At 65.2% G+C, this 18,498-nt stretch overlaps 12 protein-coding genes across 12 annotated transcripts; 6 read left to right on the forward strand and 6 right to left on the reverse strand.

The window, feature by feature from the left end:
• The first annotated feature begins 68 nt into the window (after nt 1-68).
• MICPUN_107816 (negatively light-regulated protein) lies at nt 69-717 on the forward strand. The gene has a single exon (XM_002499393.1). It carries the CDS (start codon nt 334-336, stop codon nt 532-534), a length of 201 nt encoding a protein of 66 aa, XP_002499439.1. The 5' UTR covers nt 69-333; the 3' UTR covers nt 535-717.
• Nucleotides 718-743: 26 nt separating this feature from the next.
• Nucleotides 744-1,670, reverse strand: MICPUN_56442 (predicted protein). Its single transcript, XM_002499863.1, has 3 exons — nt 1,634-1,670; nt 1,127-1,230; nt 744-984 (listed from the first exon to the last, which is right to left on the reverse strand). The coding sequence occupies exons 1-3, from the start codon at nt 1,634-1,636 to the stop codon at nt 936-938; spliced, it is 156 nt and encodes a 51-aa protein (XP_002499909.1). The 5' UTR covers nt 1,637-1,670; the 3' UTR covers nt 744-935.
• A 353-nt stretch (nt 1,671-2,023) lies between these two features.
• MICPUN_56441 (predicted protein) lies at nt 2,024-2,958 on the forward strand (the record flags this gene model as incomplete). The annotated part of the gene is made up of 2 exons (XM_002499394.1): nt 2,024-2,080; nt 2,230-2,958. The coding sequence occupies 2 exons, from the start codon at nt 2,024-2,026 to the stop codon at nt 2,956-2,958; spliced, it is 786 nt and encodes a 261-aa protein (XP_002499440.1).
• A 145-nt stretch (nt 2,959-3,103) lies between these two features.
• MICPUN_56440 (SNF2 super family) lies at nt 3,104-6,709 on the reverse strand (the record flags this gene model as incomplete). Its single annotated transcript, XM_002499864.1, has 1 exon — nt 3,104-6,709. The coding sequence occupies one exon, from the start codon at nt 6,707-6,709 to the stop codon at nt 3,104-3,106; it is 3,606 nt and encodes a 1,201-aa protein (XP_002499910.1).
• A 591-nt stretch (nt 6,710-7,300) lies between these two features.
• On the forward strand, nt 7,301-8,641 carry MICPUN_56439 (predicted protein; the record flags this gene model as incomplete). Its single annotated transcript, XM_002499395.1, has 2 exons — nt 7,301-8,347; nt 8,402-8,641. 2 exons carry the CDS (start codon nt 7,301-7,303, stop codon nt 8,639-8,641), a joined length of 1,287 nt encoding a protein of 428 aa, XP_002499441.1.
• Nucleotides 8,642-8,692: 51 nt separating this feature from the next.
• On the forward strand, nt 8,693-10,117 carry MICPUN_99132 (predicted protein; the record flags this gene model as incomplete). Its single annotated transcript, XM_002499396.1, has 1 exon — nt 8,693-10,117. The coding sequence occupies one exon, from the start codon at nt 8,693-8,695 to the stop codon at nt 10,115-10,117; it is 1,425 nt and encodes a 474-aa protein (XP_002499442.1).
• Nucleotides 10,118-10,256: 139 nt separating this feature from the next.
• On the reverse strand, nt 10,257-11,588 carry MICPUN_93571 (predicted protein; the record flags this gene model as incomplete). The annotated part of the gene is made up of 2 exons (XM_002499865.1): nt 10,257-11,138; nt 11,277-11,588. 2 exons carry the CDS (start codon nt 11,586-11,588, stop codon nt 10,257-10,259), a joined length of 1,194 nt encoding a protein of 397 aa, XP_002499911.1.
• A 463-nt stretch (nt 11,589-12,051) lies between these two features.
• Nucleotides 12,052-12,720, forward strand: MICPUN_78444 (predicted protein; the record flags this gene model as incomplete). The annotated part of the gene is made up of 2 exons (XM_002499397.1): nt 12,052-12,242; nt 12,411-12,720. 2 exons carry the CDS (start codon nt 12,052-12,054, stop codon nt 12,715-12,717), a joined length of 498 nt encoding a protein of 165 aa, XP_002499443.1. The 3' UTR covers nt 12,718-12,720.
• A 47-nt stretch (nt 12,721-12,767) lies between these two features.
• MICPUN_107814 (predicted protein) lies at nt 12,768-13,891 on the reverse strand. Its single transcript, XM_002499866.1, has one exon. It carries the CDS (start codon nt 13,884-13,886, stop codon nt 12,996-12,998), a length of 891 nt encoding a protein of 296 aa, XP_002499912.1. The 5' UTR covers nt 13,887-13,891; the 3' UTR covers nt 12,768-12,995.
• A 454-nt stretch (nt 13,892-14,345) lies between these two features.
• Nucleotides 14,346-15,263, forward strand: MICPUN_79394 (predicted protein; the record flags this gene model as incomplete). Its single annotated transcript, XM_002499398.1, has 1 exon — nt 14,346-15,263. The coding sequence occupies one exon, from the start codon at nt 14,346-14,348 to the stop codon at nt 15,261-15,263; it is 918 nt and encodes a 305-aa protein (XP_002499444.1).
• A 109-nt stretch (nt 15,264-15,372) lies between these two features.
• MICPUN_56433 (predicted protein) lies at nt 15,373-16,629 on the reverse strand (the record flags this gene model as incomplete). Its single annotated transcript, XM_002499867.1, has 1 exon — nt 15,373-16,629. One exon carries the CDS (start codon nt 16,627-16,629, stop codon nt 15,373-15,375), a length of 1,257 nt encoding a protein of 418 aa, XP_002499913.1.
• Nucleotides 16,630-16,800: 171 nt separating this feature from the next.
• On the reverse strand, nt 16,801-17,728 carry MICPUN_105201 (predicted protein). Its single transcript, XM_002499868.1, has 2 exons — nt 17,633-17,728; nt 16,801-17,497 (listed from the first exon to the last, which is right to left on the reverse strand). Exons 1-2 carry the CDS (start codon nt 17,696-17,698, stop codon nt 17,123-17,125), a joined length of 441 nt encoding a protein of 146 aa, XP_002499914.1. The 5' UTR covers nt 17,699-17,728; the 3' UTR covers nt 16,801-17,122.
• Between the last annotated feature and the right edge of the window lie 770 nt (nt 17,729-18,498).

Raw genomic sequence — 18,498 nt, forward strand, 5'->3', positions numbered from 1 at the left:
CGAATCTCCCGATACCTCGCCGCTGGTTGATGACGAAGCAGCAGTCTCGACGACGTGGCGCACAGCGAAAAGGCGCGGGGGTTGAACAACGCCGGCCTTGGTTTGAGACTCGATCCGCGGGACGCATCAGCGACGTATCGAGTCCGTGACGCGAGATCCGTGCGTCGGCGCGTGAACGTTCGAGATGGAGGAGGTGCGACCCGCGTGCCCCGAGCGTCGGCAACCGTCCCGAGACATTTTTCCTCGCGCCCCTCGTCCCCACCCGCGGCACCCGCGACGCTGACCGACCGCGCCTCCCGTCCCCGTCGCGCGCAGAAATCGGAGGCGGAGATCATGAGGGAGCAGGAGGAGAAGCTCAAGGCCAAGTTCGGGGGTTTAGCGCCGAAGAAGAAGCTCATCCACAAGGACGTCAAGTACTTCGACAGCGCGGACTATTCCATGCACAAGCAGAAGCACGAGGACGCCAAGGTGGAGGAGGACCTGCACCAGCCCTCCAAGCTCAACTCGTCGCCCGCCAAGCCCGCGGGGAACTGAGACTTCGGACCTCGGCGGACCTCCGAACGCGCCCCGTCCGCGGGACAGGGAAGGAGTCTCGCGCGATCGTGCGTGTGCAACCATAGCTACCTAGTGCGAACCAATGGCGAAGGGGTTGGGGACGGGCGCGAGCAACGAAGTCGTCGGCTCGCGCCGCTTGTAACGACGCTCATAACACTTTTCAAACGTCATTCCCGCGCGTGGCCAGCGTTTATAAGAAGGTCGCTCTCGATATTGACAAGGCCCCCACGCGTCCGGGCGTCGTCCCGAGGACGCGCCCGCGGCGGCGGTGGAGGGTATCCTACGCTACGGTGAGAGCGAGCCACCCACACCCGAGGCGCACCCCGCGCGAGTGCACCCCCGACCCACGCTCCAGCTCCAGACTAACCGAGTCGGGAGACTTAGAAGTTGAGCTTGGTGCGGCGCCAGTGGCGGCGCTTGGCGTTGTACCTGGCGGTTCGGGAGGGAGGAACGCGGATGGTCAGCGAGAGATCAACGGCGAAGGGCGGGTGGGGAACCCTAAAAAATCGACTATTTTTCCCCTTGGTGCGCCTGTGGGGGGGGGCGTGGTGGAATCTGGGGGGGAGCGCACCTGATGGTGTTGCCGGTGCGCATGCGGATCCACTGGGGGAGGGGGCGGTTCTGCTTCTGCTTCTTGCCGAGCTTCTGCTTAATCTTGAAGGTCTTCTGGGACGGCTGTTGATGGGGAGGGCGGTGGGGGGGCGAGGTCAGCGACGATTTCATCTCCTGCGGTTGGAGCGCTCCAGACCCTAAAAAAACCCGGTCCGGATGGGGAAGACCCCCGCGCGTCCGCGTCGGCGAAAGCCCGTCGGAGGCGTCGCGACGGCGACGATCGCGCGTACACGACGCCACCGTGCGCGAGCGCGCCGACCGACGCTCGCCGAGACGCGCCGAGCGCCCGCCCGCGGGGCCTCCGACCCTTCCAAAACACACGCCATGCTCGCGGCCCCGCGCCCGGGAGCCCAAAACCCGGAGATTCCGGGGTTCGGCCGACGGACGCGACTGCGAGGGCGCGCGAGCCGGCGCATCGGCGACGCGGACGCGCGCATCGCGAGGGGAACGAACGAAAGGGACGCACCATCTTGACGAAGTTCCGTGTGAACCACGCGAACGTGCGTCGCAAAGAGACCGAGGGGTGAGGCGCCGGGGCCGGTTTTCAAGCGAGAATTTTTTTATGAGTGCGCATCGCTGGTCGGTCGACCGCTGGTTGTGCACCCGGCTCGTCGTGTCAACGGCACTCGACCGCAGATCTCCGCCGCGTCGTCGGGGACCCCGTCGTCCGCGGGACTTACGCGACTTTCGCGCGCGCATCGTCACGCGCGTGGGTGACGCATCGAGCGCATCGCTCGAGCGCGGCGTCGTTCACGGCGGTCGCGAGGGGCACCGCGCGCGGCGGGCTCCGGTGCTGTTTTCGTCGATCTCTCCCGGGGCTGTTCGCGGGTAACACTCGGGTCGGAGCGGCGCCGCGATGGGGGACTTCGCGCCGCACGGGTCGCAGGGAGGCGGCTTCGGCGGACCCGCACAGGTGCGACATCGCGCCCGACCCTTCTCGCCTCGCGCGTCGAACCCGCGCGTCCCTCCGAGTTCATCCGTCACACGGCCGAGCCCCGCATCCCTTCAACGTTCGACACTCGCTCACCCGCCCGGTTCCCCTCTCTCCAATCCGATCGCTAGGGCGCGCAGATGGAGTTCATGAGCTTCGGCTCCGATTACAACTCCCAGAAGTCGCAGTACTCGGCGTACGGCGGCAACGGCGGCGGCGGCGGCGCCGGCGGCGGGGGGGGCGGAGGATGGGGCGGTCCCCCCGCGGGGAGCGGGGGAGGCGGCTGGGGCGCCGCGTTCGGAGGCGGCGGGACCCCGGACTTCACCGGCGGCCCCGAGCTTGACGAGCCCCCGCTGCTCGAGGAGCTCGGCATCGACCCGGGGCAGATCGTCCGCCGAACGATCGCCATGCTCAACCCGATGGGCCGCGCGGACGACAACGCGGGCGACGATGATCTCGCGGGCCCGCTCCTCTTCGCGTTTCTCATGGGCGCGCTGCACTTGCTGCGAGGGCGCGTGCACTTCGGGTACATCCTCGGCTGGTTCACGCTGAGCACGATGGCGATGTACTGGCTGCTGAACCAGCTGTCGGCGCACGGCGAGGGGATCGAGCTGTACCGGACGGGCAGCGTGGTGGGCTACTGCATGCTGCCCATGTGCTTACTCGCCGCGCTCGCCGTCGCGTTGCCCGGGGGGCTCGTCACGGGCGTCGTGGCGGGCGTGCTGGTGACATGGTGCACGAGCAAGGCGACGGCGCAGTTCATGCGGTCGCTGCCGCAGAGCAGCGAGGGAAAGAGACTGGTGGTGGCGTATCCGTGCTTCACGCTGTACTGCCTCTTCGCGCTCCTCTCCGTGTTTTAATGTAGTGCTTTTAACGCGAGTCGAGTCGTTTGTCGAGTCGTTTGTTGCATCTGCGGTGCTATCGTTAACGTCTACGTCGCCGCGCGCGCCGCGTCTCGTTTCATCTCGTTCCGTCGCGTCAATCCCACGCCTGATTCCGAGGGGTTCAACGCCGTCGCCGCTCCTCGCGAAGCCTCCACGCGTCGGAACCGACGTCGTCCGCGGTGCCCGGGTCGAGCCCCCCGCCAGCTGGACCGGGGACCGGGACGGGCTCGAAGGTTGGTTCCACGCGTCGCACGCGACCGAACAGGTCCTGCAAATCCCGTAGGGACAGCTGCTGGCGGATGGCCGCGATGCTCTCGCCCGTCTTGCCGAGCGCCGCGGCGACGATGGCCTTCTTTCGCTCCTGAAGGTCCCGAATCCTGTTCTCCACCGTGTCGCGGATGAGCAGCCTCGTCACCTTCACCTCGCGCGTCTGGCCTATTCGGTGGCACCGGTCGATGGCCTGGTCCTCGATCGCCGCGTTCCACCACGGGTCGGTCAGTATGACCCTCGACGCGCAGTTCAAGTTCAACCCGAGGCTCGCGGCTTTCAGCGACACCAGGAGAACCCCAGCCTCGCCGCGCCGAAACTTGGCCACCACCCGCGCGCGCTGCGAGAGCCTCTGGGTGCCGTCCAAACGCAGGACGGCGTGTCCCGCGTCCTCGATCTTGGGACCGATGATGTCCAGAAACTTGGTAAACTGCGAGAAGACCACGCACTGCGTTGGCGGGGTCCCGGGGCGCGCCTCGGCTCGGATCGCGGCGAGCTCGTCGAGAATCGCTCGAGTCTTGGCGCTATCCGCGACGTCGATAGCCTCCTCCTCCTCCTCCTCTTCGTCCTCGTCGTCCGGCTGCGGAACTCCCGGTCCGACGCCGCCGTTCGCGTCCACCGCCGCGAAGAACTGGCGCCCCGCGGCGTCTACGTGCCTTCGACCGCGACCGCGCCCGAGCTCGGCAAAGTCGTTAATCGCCCTCTGAATCTCCTGCCTCGCCTGGTCCATGCGGGCGTCGCGCTCGACGTTGACGTCCAGGGCTTCCAGGGCGTCGACCAACGACTTCAAACTCAGCACTCCGTCCTCCGGGTCGACCTCGTGCCTGCACAGCGGGCACGCGCCCTTGTCGCCGTCGCCGACCGCCTGCGCGTGGAGCGAGATGACGAGGCAGTCGCGACAAAACGGGCCGTGGCCGCACGGACTCGTCGCGCATTTGTCGCCCTCGATGGCGTCCATGCAGATCGGGCAGTTCGCCTCGTCCTCGATGTCCTTCTCCAGCGCGCGAACCCGTTCGGCGCCCAGCGCGCCGAGGAGCTCATCGCGGGTCATCGTGCGAACCCCGTCCGCGTCGGGCTCGTTCTGCTCCCTGGCCTCCTTCAGCAGCAGCGGGTGGTCGCAAGCCTGTCGCAGCTTCAGGAGCAAGACGAGGATGTGCATGTAGTTCGCCTTCCACCCCCTCTTCACGTACGTGTCGAACATCGTCACCGTCCTCTCCTCCAGCGCCCTGTAAAAGTCCTTCTCCGCCTCGTCAAAGTCAATCTCGCGAATCGCGATGGTCCTCGGAGGTAAGTCGACGATGGGCTCAAGCTTTCCGGGCACGTCCGTCTCGATCTGCTGGCTCTTGACCCTGCGAAGGCAAACCGCCGCGAGCGCGATGCGAAGCGACGCGAGCGCCCCAACCCTCGCCTCCACCCTGCGCCTGGACGCGCTCGGCCTCGAGATGTGATTGTTAAAGTGGGGCCAGCACGCGAACGGCTGGTACCGCAAAAAGCGAAACAGCGCAAACGCGTCGTCGACGCCGTTCATCAGAGGCGTACCCGAGAGGCACCAGCGCCTCGACGCCTGCAGCGCGCACGTCGCGACGCTGCCCATCGTGCGCCTGTTGCGGATGATGTGCGCCTCGTCGAGGATGACGCGCCACCACGCGACGTTGAACAGGGCGCCCGGCGATTCGCCACCCTTGGTAAACTCCCCGGTGACGGTGCCGTAGGTGGTGACCACGACGTCGTGCGCCAGGAGCGTCCGCTCGTCGAGGTGCCGCCGCGCGGTGCCGTGGTAAATCACGCACCGCAAGTCCGTCTTCTCGTCCACCTCGTCCTTCCACTGCTGAGCCACGATCGCCGGGCACACGATGAGCGTCCTCGCCGGCGTCCGCGCGGGCCCAACGCCGCCGATCCGTTCGCGCCCTCGTCGACCCGATACCGAGTCCCCCGCGGGTCCCTCCTCGTCGCGGTTACTCCCGCGTCCGCCCGCCTCCCTGCGCTCCCTGCGCTCGCGCTCCCTGCGCAGCGCCTCGCGTCGCTCGTGTCTCTCCCGAGCGGCGACGGCGTCCTCGTCGTCGCTGTCTCCGAATGCAATCGTCGCGCGTCGCTTTCGCTCGGCGTCGGCGAGCGACTTTCTGCGTTCCTTGCGCCGGCGCTTGCACGCCGGACAGACGCACGAGGGGAGGTGATTTGGTCCGTCGTCGGCGTCGGCGGCGGCGGCGGGTAAGCGGAGGACGACGGCCGGTGACGCGCTGCGCCGGCGCTCGTCGTCGTCGGCGGCGTCGTCTCGCCGTCCCCCTCTCCGGGCGGGCGGCGCGCTCCGAGGTCGGCCCCCGAGGTCGCGGCGGTTGCGAATGACGTGCCTCGCGACGCCGTTCGCGTTGGCGCCCGTCTCCGGCGGCGGGGCGCTCACGATGAGCGCCAGCATCGACACCGTCTTTCCCAGCCCCTGATCGTCGGCGAGGATCCCCCCGCGGCAGTGCCCGCCGCGCGCCTCCGCGCCGTTTTCGCGCTTGAGCGCCCACGCCAGCGCCCTGCGCTGGTGCCGCAGCAGCGACACCCTGAGCGCGCCTGGGGGCGGATCGATCTCGTCCCTCTCCGCCTTCTCCTGGTCCTCGAGACCCGCGAGGATCTCGTTGAGGTTCTCCGTCTGCGCCGCGACGTCCTCCGGGCGCTCGGGTTCGGGAAAGAGAGCGCCGAACGCGGCACCGGCGAACCCGACGCGGTCGCCCTCGAGTCCCCCTCCCCCTCCCCCTCCCTCGGCGGCGTCGGCGTTCAACGCGCCTCCTTTGCCGTCGACGGCCGGCCGCGGGCGCCTGGCGAAGTAGTCGGGTATGTTGTCGGCGCCCGCGGCGCGCACGCCGTTCGCGGCGTTCCTCGCGCGGCGGCGCGCGTCCCTGGCGCTGACCCAGCGCGGGATGCCGTCCACCGCGCGGCAGTGATCGGCGTCCGGCGCGGCGCCGTCGCCCCACTCGTCGCACGGCGCGGGCACCTCGCACACGAAGCAGTAGCACATCGGGCACGACGCGCGGTGCGGGTGGTCCTTGTCCAGGGGCAGCGACTGGCAGAGGTGCCGCGCGTGCGGGTAATCGTTCAGCGCGCCCCGGAACGCGCTCGCGCCGGTCACCTCCACCTCGTCGTCGTCGTCGTCGACGCCGAAGTTTTGGGCCGCGACGCTCGCGGCGGGGTTGGGCGCGGGGGTCCGCGCGGGCGCCGCCGACGCCACCGACGCCGCGGGTGCCGCCGCGGGGGTGAAGGCGGGGCGCGCGGGTATCGTGCTCGCGGTTCCCGCGGGCGTGACGGCGGCGGTGTTGGTGGAGTTCCCGAGGATGGGCTTCCGGTCCTGGGTCCGAGGGGTGCGGCCCTTCGTGATCTTGGCGATCTCGGCGAGGGGGTTGACGCTCTTGCCCACGGACCTCCAGTTCGTCGCGTCCTCCGACATGAGGATCTCATCGGAGTCGCTGTCGTCGCCCATGACGACGGTGGTCACGGGCAACAGTCGGTGGAGGCAGGCGCGCGGAGAAGTGCGGGGGCGGGGGTGCCCACTATCATTCAAAAAAGGTGGCACCCCCCCGCCTGCTGGAAGATGGTGGAGAGAGCGCCCGATTTGTCCTGCCAAGACCGTTATCGTGCGTTCAGTCTCGGACAAAAAAAAAGTCGGCCCTGGGATTTTCTCGTTGAGATGTGCTGGAAAAAACCCGCATAATAAACCTTGGTCTGTGAGGATGAGTCACAAATATCGCGTCATCCTCTTTCCCCCAAGGGTCCTTTGTCGTTCCCTTTCGTCCACGTTTTTCTGCGCGGAGTGCCATTGGCTGATCGGAAAAAATCCAGTGTCCTCCACCAATCACAGCGCGTTATGAACAAGTAGGTTGCCGAGGACGTATCCCGAAACGCGTTTGAAACCTGACACTGACACTGGTGGACACTGATCTTAGGTTCGTTACCTCGTCGTCGCGTGCGGCAAAGCGCACCGCACCGTCCTATCGGCGCACAAGAACGCGAACCGCCCCGCACGACAAGGACCACAGGTCGAACACCCCCGCCGACCCCGATCGCCGGAAACATGGCTGTCACGAAGAAAGCCAAGTCCATCGCCGAGAAGCTCGTCCCCATCTCGCCGGAATTCTACGACTCGCAGAAGGATGAGGACCTTATCGCGGACAAGAAAGTCCTGTTCCCGTTCAACGCGTTCCTCCTTTTCTCGCAGTGGGTCGCGTTCATCATTTTGATGGTGTGGTACGCCTCGTCCGCCAACTACACTCGGGACTTCACACTGCAGACCGACTGGGACTACGGGCGCGGGACGTACAACTGCACCCCCATGATGGTCGATGAATACTGGGGAAATAAGTTCAACTTCGACACGTGCCAGGAACTGGCGCGCCCGCCCAAAATTTCGACCCCGCCCAACAACGCTACTGACTCCGTCATCTGGGTCGAAGATGCTCAGGCTTGGAAGTACGTACCCTTCGCCTTCATGCCGGACAAACCCGCGATCATGCATCCCGACACATGGAAACCGTCTGGCGGCATTTACAAAGGCAACCCCGAGGCACTCACGGCGAGGAAGGCCTTCAGCGAAGAGCTGAAGACGAAAAACACGTGCAAGTCCGATGGCCGTTATGCTACGTCCGATGCTCAGGCCACTCTCGGGGATTCTGGTTATACCAACTGTCCCAGCGATGAGCAAACCGCAGATGGATCGTGCATTTGGTACATCAAGAAAGACTCGACCTGGACGCCACCCTCCGGCTCTGGTGGCTCTGGTGGCTCTGGTGGCTCTGGTGGCTCTGGTGGCTCTGGTGGCTCTGGTGGCTCTGGTCACTCTGGTCGCAAACTTCTCGCCGCATGCGAGGTCACCCAAGCCGAAGCCTTGGACATGTTCAAGCTCTTCTACGACAAGACCTACATGTGCCAGAACTTCAAGAATAACGTGCCGTTTGCTTGCGAGGCAATGCTTCCGATTCCCATCAGCCAGGTATTCTCCCTCGCCTACGCCAACTCCCTTCTGCTGTACACCGTGTTCAGCGCAATCTGCGTCAAGATCTTCTTCGCCGCCAAGAAGGAACCCGAGGGCGAATCCGCCGCGAAGGCGAACGGCGAGAACAAAGTATGAGCTCGAAAAGCTGGAGAAGGACGACCTGTCACTCAGCAACAATCGCAGCTCCCCGCACACGCCGTGAACTCGAAAAGTTCACGCGCGGAGCCGGAGACGGAGCGCCGCTGTCTTTTCACAATAATCATTACCACGTGTAATGTCACATACCCTGCTTTGACATATCGAACGCGCCGTCGCCACGCCCTCCATCACCTCCACACCTTCACCGCGGTGTCCCTCCCGCACGTGACCAGCATCCCCCGCATCCCCGCCGTCGATTGCCCATGCGATGTGAAAAACACCTGAAAAATAGTTCCAAGTGACCCGAGGAAGCACATCGCCAGGGGCGAGGGGAGGATGCCGACCGGGACGATGTCGTCGGTCGTCCCCCGCCTCACACGCCTAAGGACGATAGCGTGGAGGCACGTCGCACGCGCTCGGCGCTCGGCTCTCGCCTCCTCCTCCTCCTCCTCCTCCTCCTCCGCCAAGCTCCACCCGCTCAGGCTCCATCCCTTGCCCCCGCACCCCCTCCCTCCCCGGGTGGAGCACGTCATCCTCGACGCCGGCGGCCTGATCGCAGCCGTCCTCCCCGCCCACATCCCCGGCGACGATGTCGACGAAACGACGGTGACGCAGCTCGTTCGCATCGGCGCGGTGTACGCCGCGGACGTCCCGCCCCCCAAGGACAAGACCGGCGTGCGTCGATCCCTCCGCCCCGCGAGGGTCAACTCGCCGGACCGCGCGTTACCGAACGGCGCTTACGTCAGGGTGCACGTCCACCCCAAGCGGTTTCCAGCCGCGGTGGCGTGCGACTGGGGTGGACGGATCATCGCCCGCGGCCGCGACTGGGTCGCGGTGGACAAGCCCCCGGGAGTTCCCGCGGGGCCGAGCTTGGACAACGCGACGGAGTGCGCGACGTATCGAGTCGCCAGGGCGCTCCGAAGGCTGGAAACGACCGACAACGATGACGACGACGACGACGAGGAGGAGGAGGATGAGGAGAAGAAGAAGAAGAAGAAGGAGGAGGAGGAGGGGGGGCACAGCTGGTGGGGCGGCGACGGCGACGGCGACGGCGACGGAGGGACGACGCTGACGACCACGCACCGGCTCGACGTGGCCACCTCCGGAGTGTTGGTGCTCGCGAGGCGCTCCTCGTTCGCCGCCGAGTTCAACGACGCGCTGCGGCGCAGGCGCGTGACGAAGACGTACGAGTGCGTCACTGCGCGCGCGGTCCCGGTCGGGGTGTTGGAGCACTGGACGGAGGAATCGAGCGGCGCGCGCGAGGGTCCGGCTCGGTTCGAGATGCGCGAGCTCGAGCCGGGCGATCCGCGGTGGCGAGACGTCGCGGCGGATGGGAAGTATTCGGACGACGCGTTCGTGACCCCGGACGGTCGCAAGCTGTGCGTGCTCCGCGTGCTCGGGTGCGAGGAGACCGAAGGGCTGACGAAACGGCTGACGAAACGGCTCGCGGGGGAGGCGGGGGAGGCGGGGGAGGCGTCGCGGGCGTACGTGTCGACGATTGAGCTCGTCACCGGTCGGACGCACCAGATCAGGGCGCAGCTCTCGGCGATCGGGTGCCCGATCCTGGGGGACGTCCTGTACGGCGGCGTAGATCTGAGCCGCGAGGGAGGTGCGACGCCGAGGGTGCTGAGGGACGACGACAGGCTGTGTCTGCACGCGGCGGAGATGAGGATGGACGCGGACTCGGCGCTGGGGCCGAAGGGGACGACTTTGCGAGCGGGGCCTCCTTGGTGGCGGGCGGCCGATTTAGAGCGAACCTAGCCGCTTTGCGCTTCGTTGTCAGCCGTGGAGTTGATCACTTGTACATTAAACGTCCTGATATGCTAATGGACGCGGGCAATACGCAAAATAAACAGATGTGGTGTGAGGACGCCGCGGTCGCGAGCGCTCGGCGAGGTTTTTAGTTGGCCGCCTTGAAATCAGCCATGAAGTCGACGAGCGCCTGCACTCCCTCCTTGGGCATGGCGTTGTAGATGGACGCGCGCGCGCCGCCCACGGAACGGTGCCCCTTGAGGGACTCGAAACCCGCGGCGGCCGCCTCCTTCAGGAACTTCTTCTCGAGATCCTCGCCGCCGCCGAGGGTGAACGGAACGTTCATCAGCGACCTGTACTTCTTATCAACCGGGTTGTTGTAGTAGCCGTCGGAGCCGTCGATGGCGTCGTAGAGGATCTTCGCCTTCTCCTCGTTCATCTTCTCGACGGCCTCGAGGCCGCCCATCTTGATCAGCTTCTTGAAGACGAGGCCGGAGGTGTACATCGTCCAGCAAGGGGGCGTGTTGTACATGGAGTCGTTGTCCGCCATGAGCTTGTAGTCGAACATGGTGGGGCAGAGCGGGTGGGTCTTGCCGATGAGGTCCTCGCGGACGATCACGATGGCCATACCCGCCGGGCCGATGTTCTTCTGCACGCCGCCGTAGATGATGCCGTACTTCTCCACGTCGATGGGCTTGGAGAGGTAGTTGGACGACATGTCCGCGACGAGGGGAACGTCGCCGGTGTCGGGAACCTCCTTGAACTCGACGCCGCCGATGGTCTCGTTGGAGCAGATGTGGACGAACTTGGCGTCCTTGGTGAGCTTCCAGTCGCTGACGTCGGGGATGGTGGAGAAGTTGGAGTCCTTGGAGGAGGCGGCGAGGTTGGTGGTCATGTACTTGCCCGCTTCCTCGTACGCCTTCTTGCCCCACGCGCCGGTGAGGATGAAGTCGGCCACGCCGCCCTCGGGGGCGAGGTTCATGGGGATGGCGGAGAACTGGGAGGACGCGCCGCCCTGGAGGAACAGAACCTGTCGATCGGAGCGGCGAGCGGGGAGATTCGAGATGAGCGACGGGTCCTCGTCGGCGGCGGCTGGAGGCGGTTTGTTACGAGAAAATATCTATCGGATTGATTTTGGATGACCGGCGCGGGTGGGTCGGGGACGGACCTTGTAGTTGGCGGGGATGCCGATGAGCTCGCGGAGGTCGGCCTCGGCCTCCTCGGCGATCTTCATGAAGTCCTTGCCGCGGTGGGACATCTCCATGACGGACATGCCGGTGCCCTTGTAGTTGATCAGGTCCTCCTTGGCGTCCTCGAGGACGTCGAGGGGCAGCACCGCGGGGCCCGCGGAGAAGTTCCACTTGCGGTCGCCGGACGCCCGGACGGCGACGGAGGCGCGGGGCTTGGAGGCAATCGCCTTGCGGGCGGTCACCTTGCGGCCGGCGACGGCGCGGGAGCCGAGGGCCACGCCGGAGGTCATGCTGAGGGCAGCCATCTTGGGTGGTACAGTTGCGATCAAAAAGTGTGCCTCGTTGCGGCGCGGAAAGGTCCTCGATGGCGTGTCAGGCGGCGGTTGACAGCGCCTGTGGGCAGATCCGATTCATGGAGCAGATGTGGATCGGGAGAAACGAAGCGTCGAAAATCGCCTCTGCGTGGTCTTTAGACCGAGGATTGGTCACGGTTCGAGCGCCAAAATCGCAATTTCGGTTCGAATCTGACCGAAATACTCGTGGGACCCGCTCGATCCCTTTTTAGACGGCGAAAAACGTGCACAGCGGCGCGGTAAGAGTTCAAAAAAAGTATGCCGTTAACACTTAACGCCAGTCGCTTCGCAAACAACGCAGACGACGAGGTGAAGTTTGGGGCTCGCCACATCGAGAAGCGCGGTCGGGTCAGGTCCGGACGCGGGAGCGGCGTCGCCCCGAACCCCCCCGCCCCTCACCATGTCCCAGGATATCGATCCGCTGGACCTGGAGTGGCGCAACCGCGCGGTGCTGGCGCAGGAGGCGGGCGTGCCCCCGGGCGTGCACTCTCTTTGGATCATCAACAAGTCGGGCGGTCTCGTGTACCACAAGACGTACGCGGACATACCGCACATCGACGTCAACGAGACCATGAGGCTGGCGAGCATGTGGTGCGCCCCCCCTTCACGACGTCCCGCTCGGAAACCCCCAGGCCCCGCGCCGAACCAGGCGCCGTTGGAACCCGTCCCATCTGGCGTAGCCCGAAAAGTTGACGCCGCGTCGTCGCGCGAGCGCTAACCGACGAACCCGCCGCCCGCCCGTTCCCCGCCCCGTCGCAGGCACGCCATCCACGCGATGTCGATTCAGATCTCACCGGTCGAGGGGTGCACCGGGATCGAGCTCCTGGAGACGGACCAGTTCGACCTGCGGTGCACGCAGACGCCGACGGGGACCAAATTTTTCGTCACCGCCGCGCCAAAGACGCTCGGTCTCGAGCACCTGCTGCGTTCGGTGTACGACCTGTACAGCGATTACGTGATGAAGAACCCGTTCTACGAGATGGAGATGCCGATACGGTGCGAGCTGTTCGACACGAACGTCTTGAGTGCGGTCCGGAATCACAACGCACAGCTGGGGAACTACTGATGATAGCCAAACTAAATTAGAAATAGTCCGAAGCGTTAGACGTCGACAATAGCAGCGAAAGGTTGCGCGCGTTACAAAAGAGATGTACTATGCCTCGTCGCGCGCGCCGCCCTCGGCGCATTCGTTTTTCTTCCCGTTTAGTCTCCAGGAACGCGAGCCGTTTCCCGTTTAGTCTCCAGGTGCGAGCCGTTCTCTAAGTCTGTCTTTAAGAAAAAACCCATTTGATCATCGTCGAGGGAAAAACCCTACCCCTCGACCCGTGATCACACCCTCGCCTCTTAGTAGCCGCCGGGAGCGACGTCGAAGCCCGATCCGAAGCCGGACGCGTCCACGGGCGCCGCGGCGGCGTCCCAGCCGCCGGGGGCGGGAGCCTCGTTCCACTGGCCCGCGGCGGGAGCGCCGCCGAAACCGCCCATTGGCGCGGCGCCGGCTTGCTCGTCCCAGGGCTCCGCGGCGCCCGCGGCGACGGGCGCGCCAAAGCCCGACGCGTCGAAGCCCGCGGGGGTGTCGCCGACGACGGCGGTCTCCTCCGCGGCGGGCTTGTCCTCGAGCTCCTCGGGGTCGCGGTAGAAGAAGAGGTCGACCATGACGTCCCAGGGGTTGGCCGGGGAGACGGTGCCGCGCATCTGGAGCACCATGCGCGCGAGGAGGTAGTAGAGGCAGCCGATGGAGTGCTTGGCCTTGTTGTTGGCGGGGATGGCGACGTCGACGAGCTTGAGCGGGGAGTCGGTGTCGCAGAACGCGATGGTGGGGAGGTTCACGTACGCGGTCTCGGAGATGGGCTGGTGATCGGTCCTGGGGTCGGTGAGCACGAGCACGCGGGGCTCGTGGAAGCCCTCCTGAATCTGGTTGGTGTAGGTACCCGGAGTGTGGCGGCCGGCGATCGCCTTGGCGCCGGTGTACTGGGCGTACTTGAGCACCGCGCGCTGGCCGTAGGGGCGGGAGGACTGCACCACAACATCAGAGGGGTTCTCGATCGCGACGAGGATGCGCGCGGCGAGCATGAGCTTGTCCCAGGTCTTGCCGAGGTTGATGATGTAGATGCCATCCTGACGGCGTTTCCACACGTAGCGCTCCATCTGGAAGTCGCAGTTCTTGGTGCCGAGGTGGCAACCGGCGGCGAGCATCATCTGGATGTCCGCCTCCTTCTGGGAGAGCTGAGACTGCATCTTTGCAAAGTCTACTTTGTCGGGCGTCGCCGGCGCAGCTGTAAGAGGGTTAACGGCGCGCGTCGATCCCCGGTTTTCTCCAAAAACCTCGAAATTATTTTTTTAGGGTTTCATCGGTCAGCGGATCGCAGGCGAGGTTCTTGACTGCTTGACGGATTTGCCTCTTTCAACGTTGAAACAGTTGGGAAATCGCTTGTTTAGCGTTAATCCGTACGTGAGTCAGTCTCAAGACTCGGAAGTCAAAATAAAAAAACTGCCATCACGCGAGATGGTTTTGTCACGTCACGTGACGTTGTGCCGGTCAGTCCTCTCGGGTCCACTCGTCGGTACATGCTCTCCGTCCTATCGAGGAGAATCAACCCGCTCGTGGCCGCCCCGTCAAAGGCAGCTCATCGCGCCTCATCCCTCCGTCGCACACTCCGCTCGCCCCAGAGCCGCCGAGCGATACACGCGTCCGCAATGACTGAGCAGAAGTTCAAGGAGGTTCGCGAGATCCTGGGAGCCCCGCCCAGGCACTGGGTTGGCAACGGCTTCCACGTGTTCCCCGTGTTTCACAACAAGGCGTTCACGAAGGAGCTCTCCCCGTGGCTCATGTTCGACTACGCGGCGCCCAAGGAATTCAAGCCGAGCTACGAGAGAAGAGGAGTCGGGCAACATCCCCATCGCGGATTCGAGACCATCACAATCGCGTGGCAGGGCGAGGTCGAGCACGGCGATTCTGTCGGAAATCGCGACGTCATCGGCCCGGGCGACGTGCAATGGATGACCGCGGCGCGTGGTATCATCCACGAGGAGTTCCACTCCACGGATTTCCAGCAGACCGGCGGCGTGTTTGAGATGGCGCAGCTCTGGCTGAACCTGCCAAAGAGACACAAGATGAAAAAGCCGCGATACCAGCCCATCCTAGCGAAGGACATCCCGGTGATTCCCCTCAAGTGCGCCAACGACGAAGACCGGGAGAAGCTCACGGGAGAGAACACCATCAGGGTCATCGCGGGCGACGAGGCGACGTACGGATGCAAGGCTCCCGCGGACACCCACTCGCCGGTGGAGCTCCTGGACATTCGCATCGCCAACTCGAAGGTTCCGTTCGACGTGCCGATCCCGGAGGGGCACAACACCATCGTGTTCGTGCGCCGCGGGGAGATCACGGTCGGCGAGAAGGATAAGAAGGTGGAGCAGCAGGGCGTGGCGTTGATGCACCTCGGCGGGGACACGCTGAGGCTGACGGCGACGCAGAAGAACACGGAGGTGCTGCTGCTGGCCGGGGAGCCCATCGACGAGCCGATCGCGGCGCGGGGGCCGTTCGTGATGAACACGCACGAGGAGATCCTCCAGGCCAACAAGGACTTCATGAATGGTAAGATGGGACGATAGGAGGCACGTCGGGTATTCGTCTTAGGCGGGCATCATTCCGAGTTACCTTCGTATTTGACGTGCATTTCGCGAGCTTGCTATTCGTTGCCGATGTCTTTCTCTGGACTCGTCACAGACCGATCTTGGCGCCGTATAGCGTCCTGAGCAGGTCGGCGTCGAGTTTGGGCTCCGGTGCCTTCGCGCCCTTCGCCCCGACCACGTCCTTCCCCTTGCGCACGTCCTCCGCGTTCGCCTCTTGGATCAACATGTCGTACTTGTCCCCGCCGCTCAGCGCCGGGATCTCCCCTTGCGTCACCGCCGCGATGACCGCCGTCGTGATGATCGCGGTGGGAAGAACCACGACGCCGAAGAGGAGGGCGACGATGGTGTTGACGAACTCCTCCTTGGTCTGGATCACCGTGGTGTCGTCCCCCACCTGCCTGCGGAAGTACTGCCACTCGAGCTCGAGCAGAACGTCGAAGAACCACGGCACCGCCTTGGCGCCCGGCGGTCGCAGCGCGTTGTAAAAGACAGTCACCGCGAACTCGTCCCTCGCCGCCCTGTCGTCCGCGTCCATCTCCGTCTCCGATGACGCATCGCCGGTGCCCCCGGTTGTGTTGTAAACATCCTTGTCTCCCCTCCACACGATCTTGTCCCTGCGCACGACGCCCGCCTCGCCGTCGTCTTGCGAACGCGTCGGCGCCTCCATCATGTACTCGCCCTTGGCGACGAGCAGATCCTCGTGGCTCGTCACCAACCCCGCGGCGTTGACCTTGATCGTGGTGATTCCCCGCACGGCGTACTCCCTATCGCCGGTGAACGACCTGGAGTTGGCTGGATCGTCCACGTCGCGCTTTAAGCGCGCGTACTCCTCCGCGTTTGTCTCTGCGTAGTCCGGGAAGTTCTCCTCGATGAAGTTGAGCATCTGCGCATCCGCGTTGAACGCGCCCTCCCACTCCGCGCGCCATCGCACGAGCAACACCCCGGCCTCCGGGCAGAAGGCGCGCTCGGTGTCGTACGTGAAGTCCAGGAGCTGCCTCTTGATCATCGGCCTCCACGCGGTCATCAGGGCGTTGTAGTCTTCCGAGCCCCTGGCCTCGTGCACCTGCGATCGGTACACGACGTCGGGCGCGACCTCCTCCGGCTTGACGTGGAACATCTCGCGCGACAGGCGCTCGCGCAGGGCGTTGGTCGTGCGGAGCTGCGCGCTGAGCCCCGTCGCCGACGACTGCGCGTCCCACTCGAGCTCGTTCCTGCGGCTGTCGTCCTCGTCGAGCAGCTCGGGGACCACCTCCTCGTCGCCTGACGACGAGGACACGGAGGCGCGAGCGACGGCGACGGTCCGCGGCGCGCGGCGCGCTCCGCGGGGGCGCGCGAGGCTCGGCATCCTCGATCGGCGCGTCGACGCGGTCGCCACCGCGGGCGTCAACCCGGCGCGTGTCGCCAGCATGACGCGCGCGCGTGTCACGATCTCTGGGTGGGTTCGTTAGGGAAAAGTCGAAGCTTTTGGCAGCCAAACGAAGGAATCCCTTCTGACGTTAAACGAAGGAGGGACGATGAACCGCCACAGATGTTATCGCGGCTTACAACCGGGCGCGTCGTCGCGCCCCACGTGCTTGCTATACGAACAATAATGATCGAACCGGCGGGACCCGTGCGCCGCCCCGCCGTCCGCAGCTAATAGACACCACCGGCAATCGCCGCGCGATTGCCTCGCACTCTTTTTTTTTAACCTCGGCGCCCCCGCCCGCGCGGCTATCGTATCGCGGTTCTCCATCCCCGACGACCGCGATCCTCGACGACGCGCGTCCACCGAGCCGACACACTCCCGTACCCACCGTCACACCGTCACACCCCCCCCCCCACCGCGCGCCGACGGCTCACTTGCGGGGCAGGATCGGCGTGAAGTTCTCGGGCACGCTCCATTTATCCTTGGGCATGTACTGGTAGATGCCCGCCGCGAGGTGGCTCTTGCGCCTCTGCGGGTGGTTCATGTAGTCCTCGTACGCCTGCTTAGTGGTCCACTCCTGCTCGAACGTGAACTCGTTTCCCGAGCCCGCGGTGAGCTTGCACGAGGTGAAACCCGGGAGGGTCTTCATGAGCGCCTGCCGCGCAGCCATCTCCTCCTGGAATCGCTGGACGATAGCGGCGTCGCCGTCGGGGACGATGAAGGTGTTCGAGGCGGTGTAGGGTACGCCGTCGACGCCGGGCTTGGGCGCCGCGCGGACCACGACGGAAGAACCGCGGCGGGTGGCCTGCTCAACGATCAGGGTGAGGGTTCGGGGCGCGCGATGGTCAGCCGGGGCGAAGGGACGCAAAAAGCGATCGAGGCAGGGTTTGCGGGTGGGCCGCGGATCGCGCGGGTATCGGGCACGGGACACGGCGCTCACCTTGGCGGGTGCGCGCGCGGCAACGACGCCGGCGACCTGGACCTGAACGGCAGCGAACGCGGACATGGTTTTTGGTTTGCTGTGAGGGAGCGCGACGCCGCCACGAGCTGTGATGGGCTCGATTACGCAAAGCGGTTGGCCGATGAAGTAGATTTTTTCCGCGTCGAGAGCCTTTTCTCTCAATTGCCATTGCCGTCCATGACTGTTTGCCTTTTGAGACACGGTGGATTCGGCGATGTTGCCCACATCTTTCCAGTCACGCAGACACCAAATATGGAAACAATATTTAACCTCGCCGCGGTCCCAGCCAATCACAATCCCGGAAAAAAACGACCGGCCATTCTCAAACACACAAATCGAGCAACGTTTTCCGTATGCGACGCAGTCAATAGACCGTTGAGTTTTTGAATTAGCCCGCCGTTTGGCGACGTCGGCCTTCTATCGTTTGCGTGATCTTGGGGACGCGCGTCTGCGGGTCTGGGCCTCACAGCGCCCGGCGCTCTGCTTGCGTAGCTGCGTGTCCGAGGACACCGCGCGAGTGGGAGAGGTCAGGCGCCTCGCACCGGCCTAGGGCCGAAGAGTAGAATCGGGCCGAGCCACGCGAGGGGCCGGGCGATTCACCAAGGGAGAGGGGAGGCACTCGGGTCCTCAAACCGTCGGCTACGCTAGGTGCGGCTCCTGGAGATTTCCCTCGACCCGACCGCGCGGTCTTTGCGACGACAAGGGCGATTGGAAACCGGAGTCGCGTCGCGGCACCCGATCCGATCGCGTCGGTTGACTCGCGATCTCGCGAACCGGACCTTTCGCCGGGCCTCGCGTCGCCTCGGCGCTCGACAAACGCGCCGCGAACCCGGGCCGATCGATGA

Source organism: Micromonas commoda, chromosome 2 (genome assembly GCF_000090985.2).
Source record: "Micromonas commoda chromosome 2, complete sequence".
In the NCBI taxonomy this organism is placed as follows: domain Eukaryota; kingdom Viridiplantae; phylum Chlorophyta; class Mamiellophyceae; order Mamiellales; family Mamiellaceae; genus Micromonas; species Micromonas commoda.

What these genes read in the sequence shown, in the direction of transcription:
- MICPUN_107816 (XM_002499393.1), top strand. Translation starts at nt 334, where the DNA reads ATGAGGGAGCAGGAGGAGAAGCTCAAGGCCAAGTTCGGGGGTTTAGCG.
- MICPUN_56442 (XM_002499863.1), bottom strand. An exon ending in CGCACCGGCAACACCATCAG is followed by an intron (nt 985 to 1,126) that starts GTGCGCTCCCCC and finishes CCGAACCGCCAG; the next exon opens with GTACAACGCCAAGCGCCGCC.
- MICPUN_107814 (XM_002499866.1), bottom strand. Translation starts at nt 13,886, where the DNA reads ATGCAGTCTCAGCTCTCCCAGAAGGAGGCGGACATCCAGATGATGCTC.
- MICPUN_105201 (XM_002499868.1), bottom strand. Translation starts at nt 17,698, where the DNA reads ATGTCCGCGTTCGCTGCCGTTCAGGTCCAGGTCGCCGGCGTCGTTGCC. An exon ending in CCGCGCGCGCACCCGCCAAG is followed by an intron (nt 17,498 to 17,632) that starts GTGAGCGCCGTG and finishes ATCGTTGAGCAG; the next exon opens with GCCACCCGCCGCGGTTCTTC.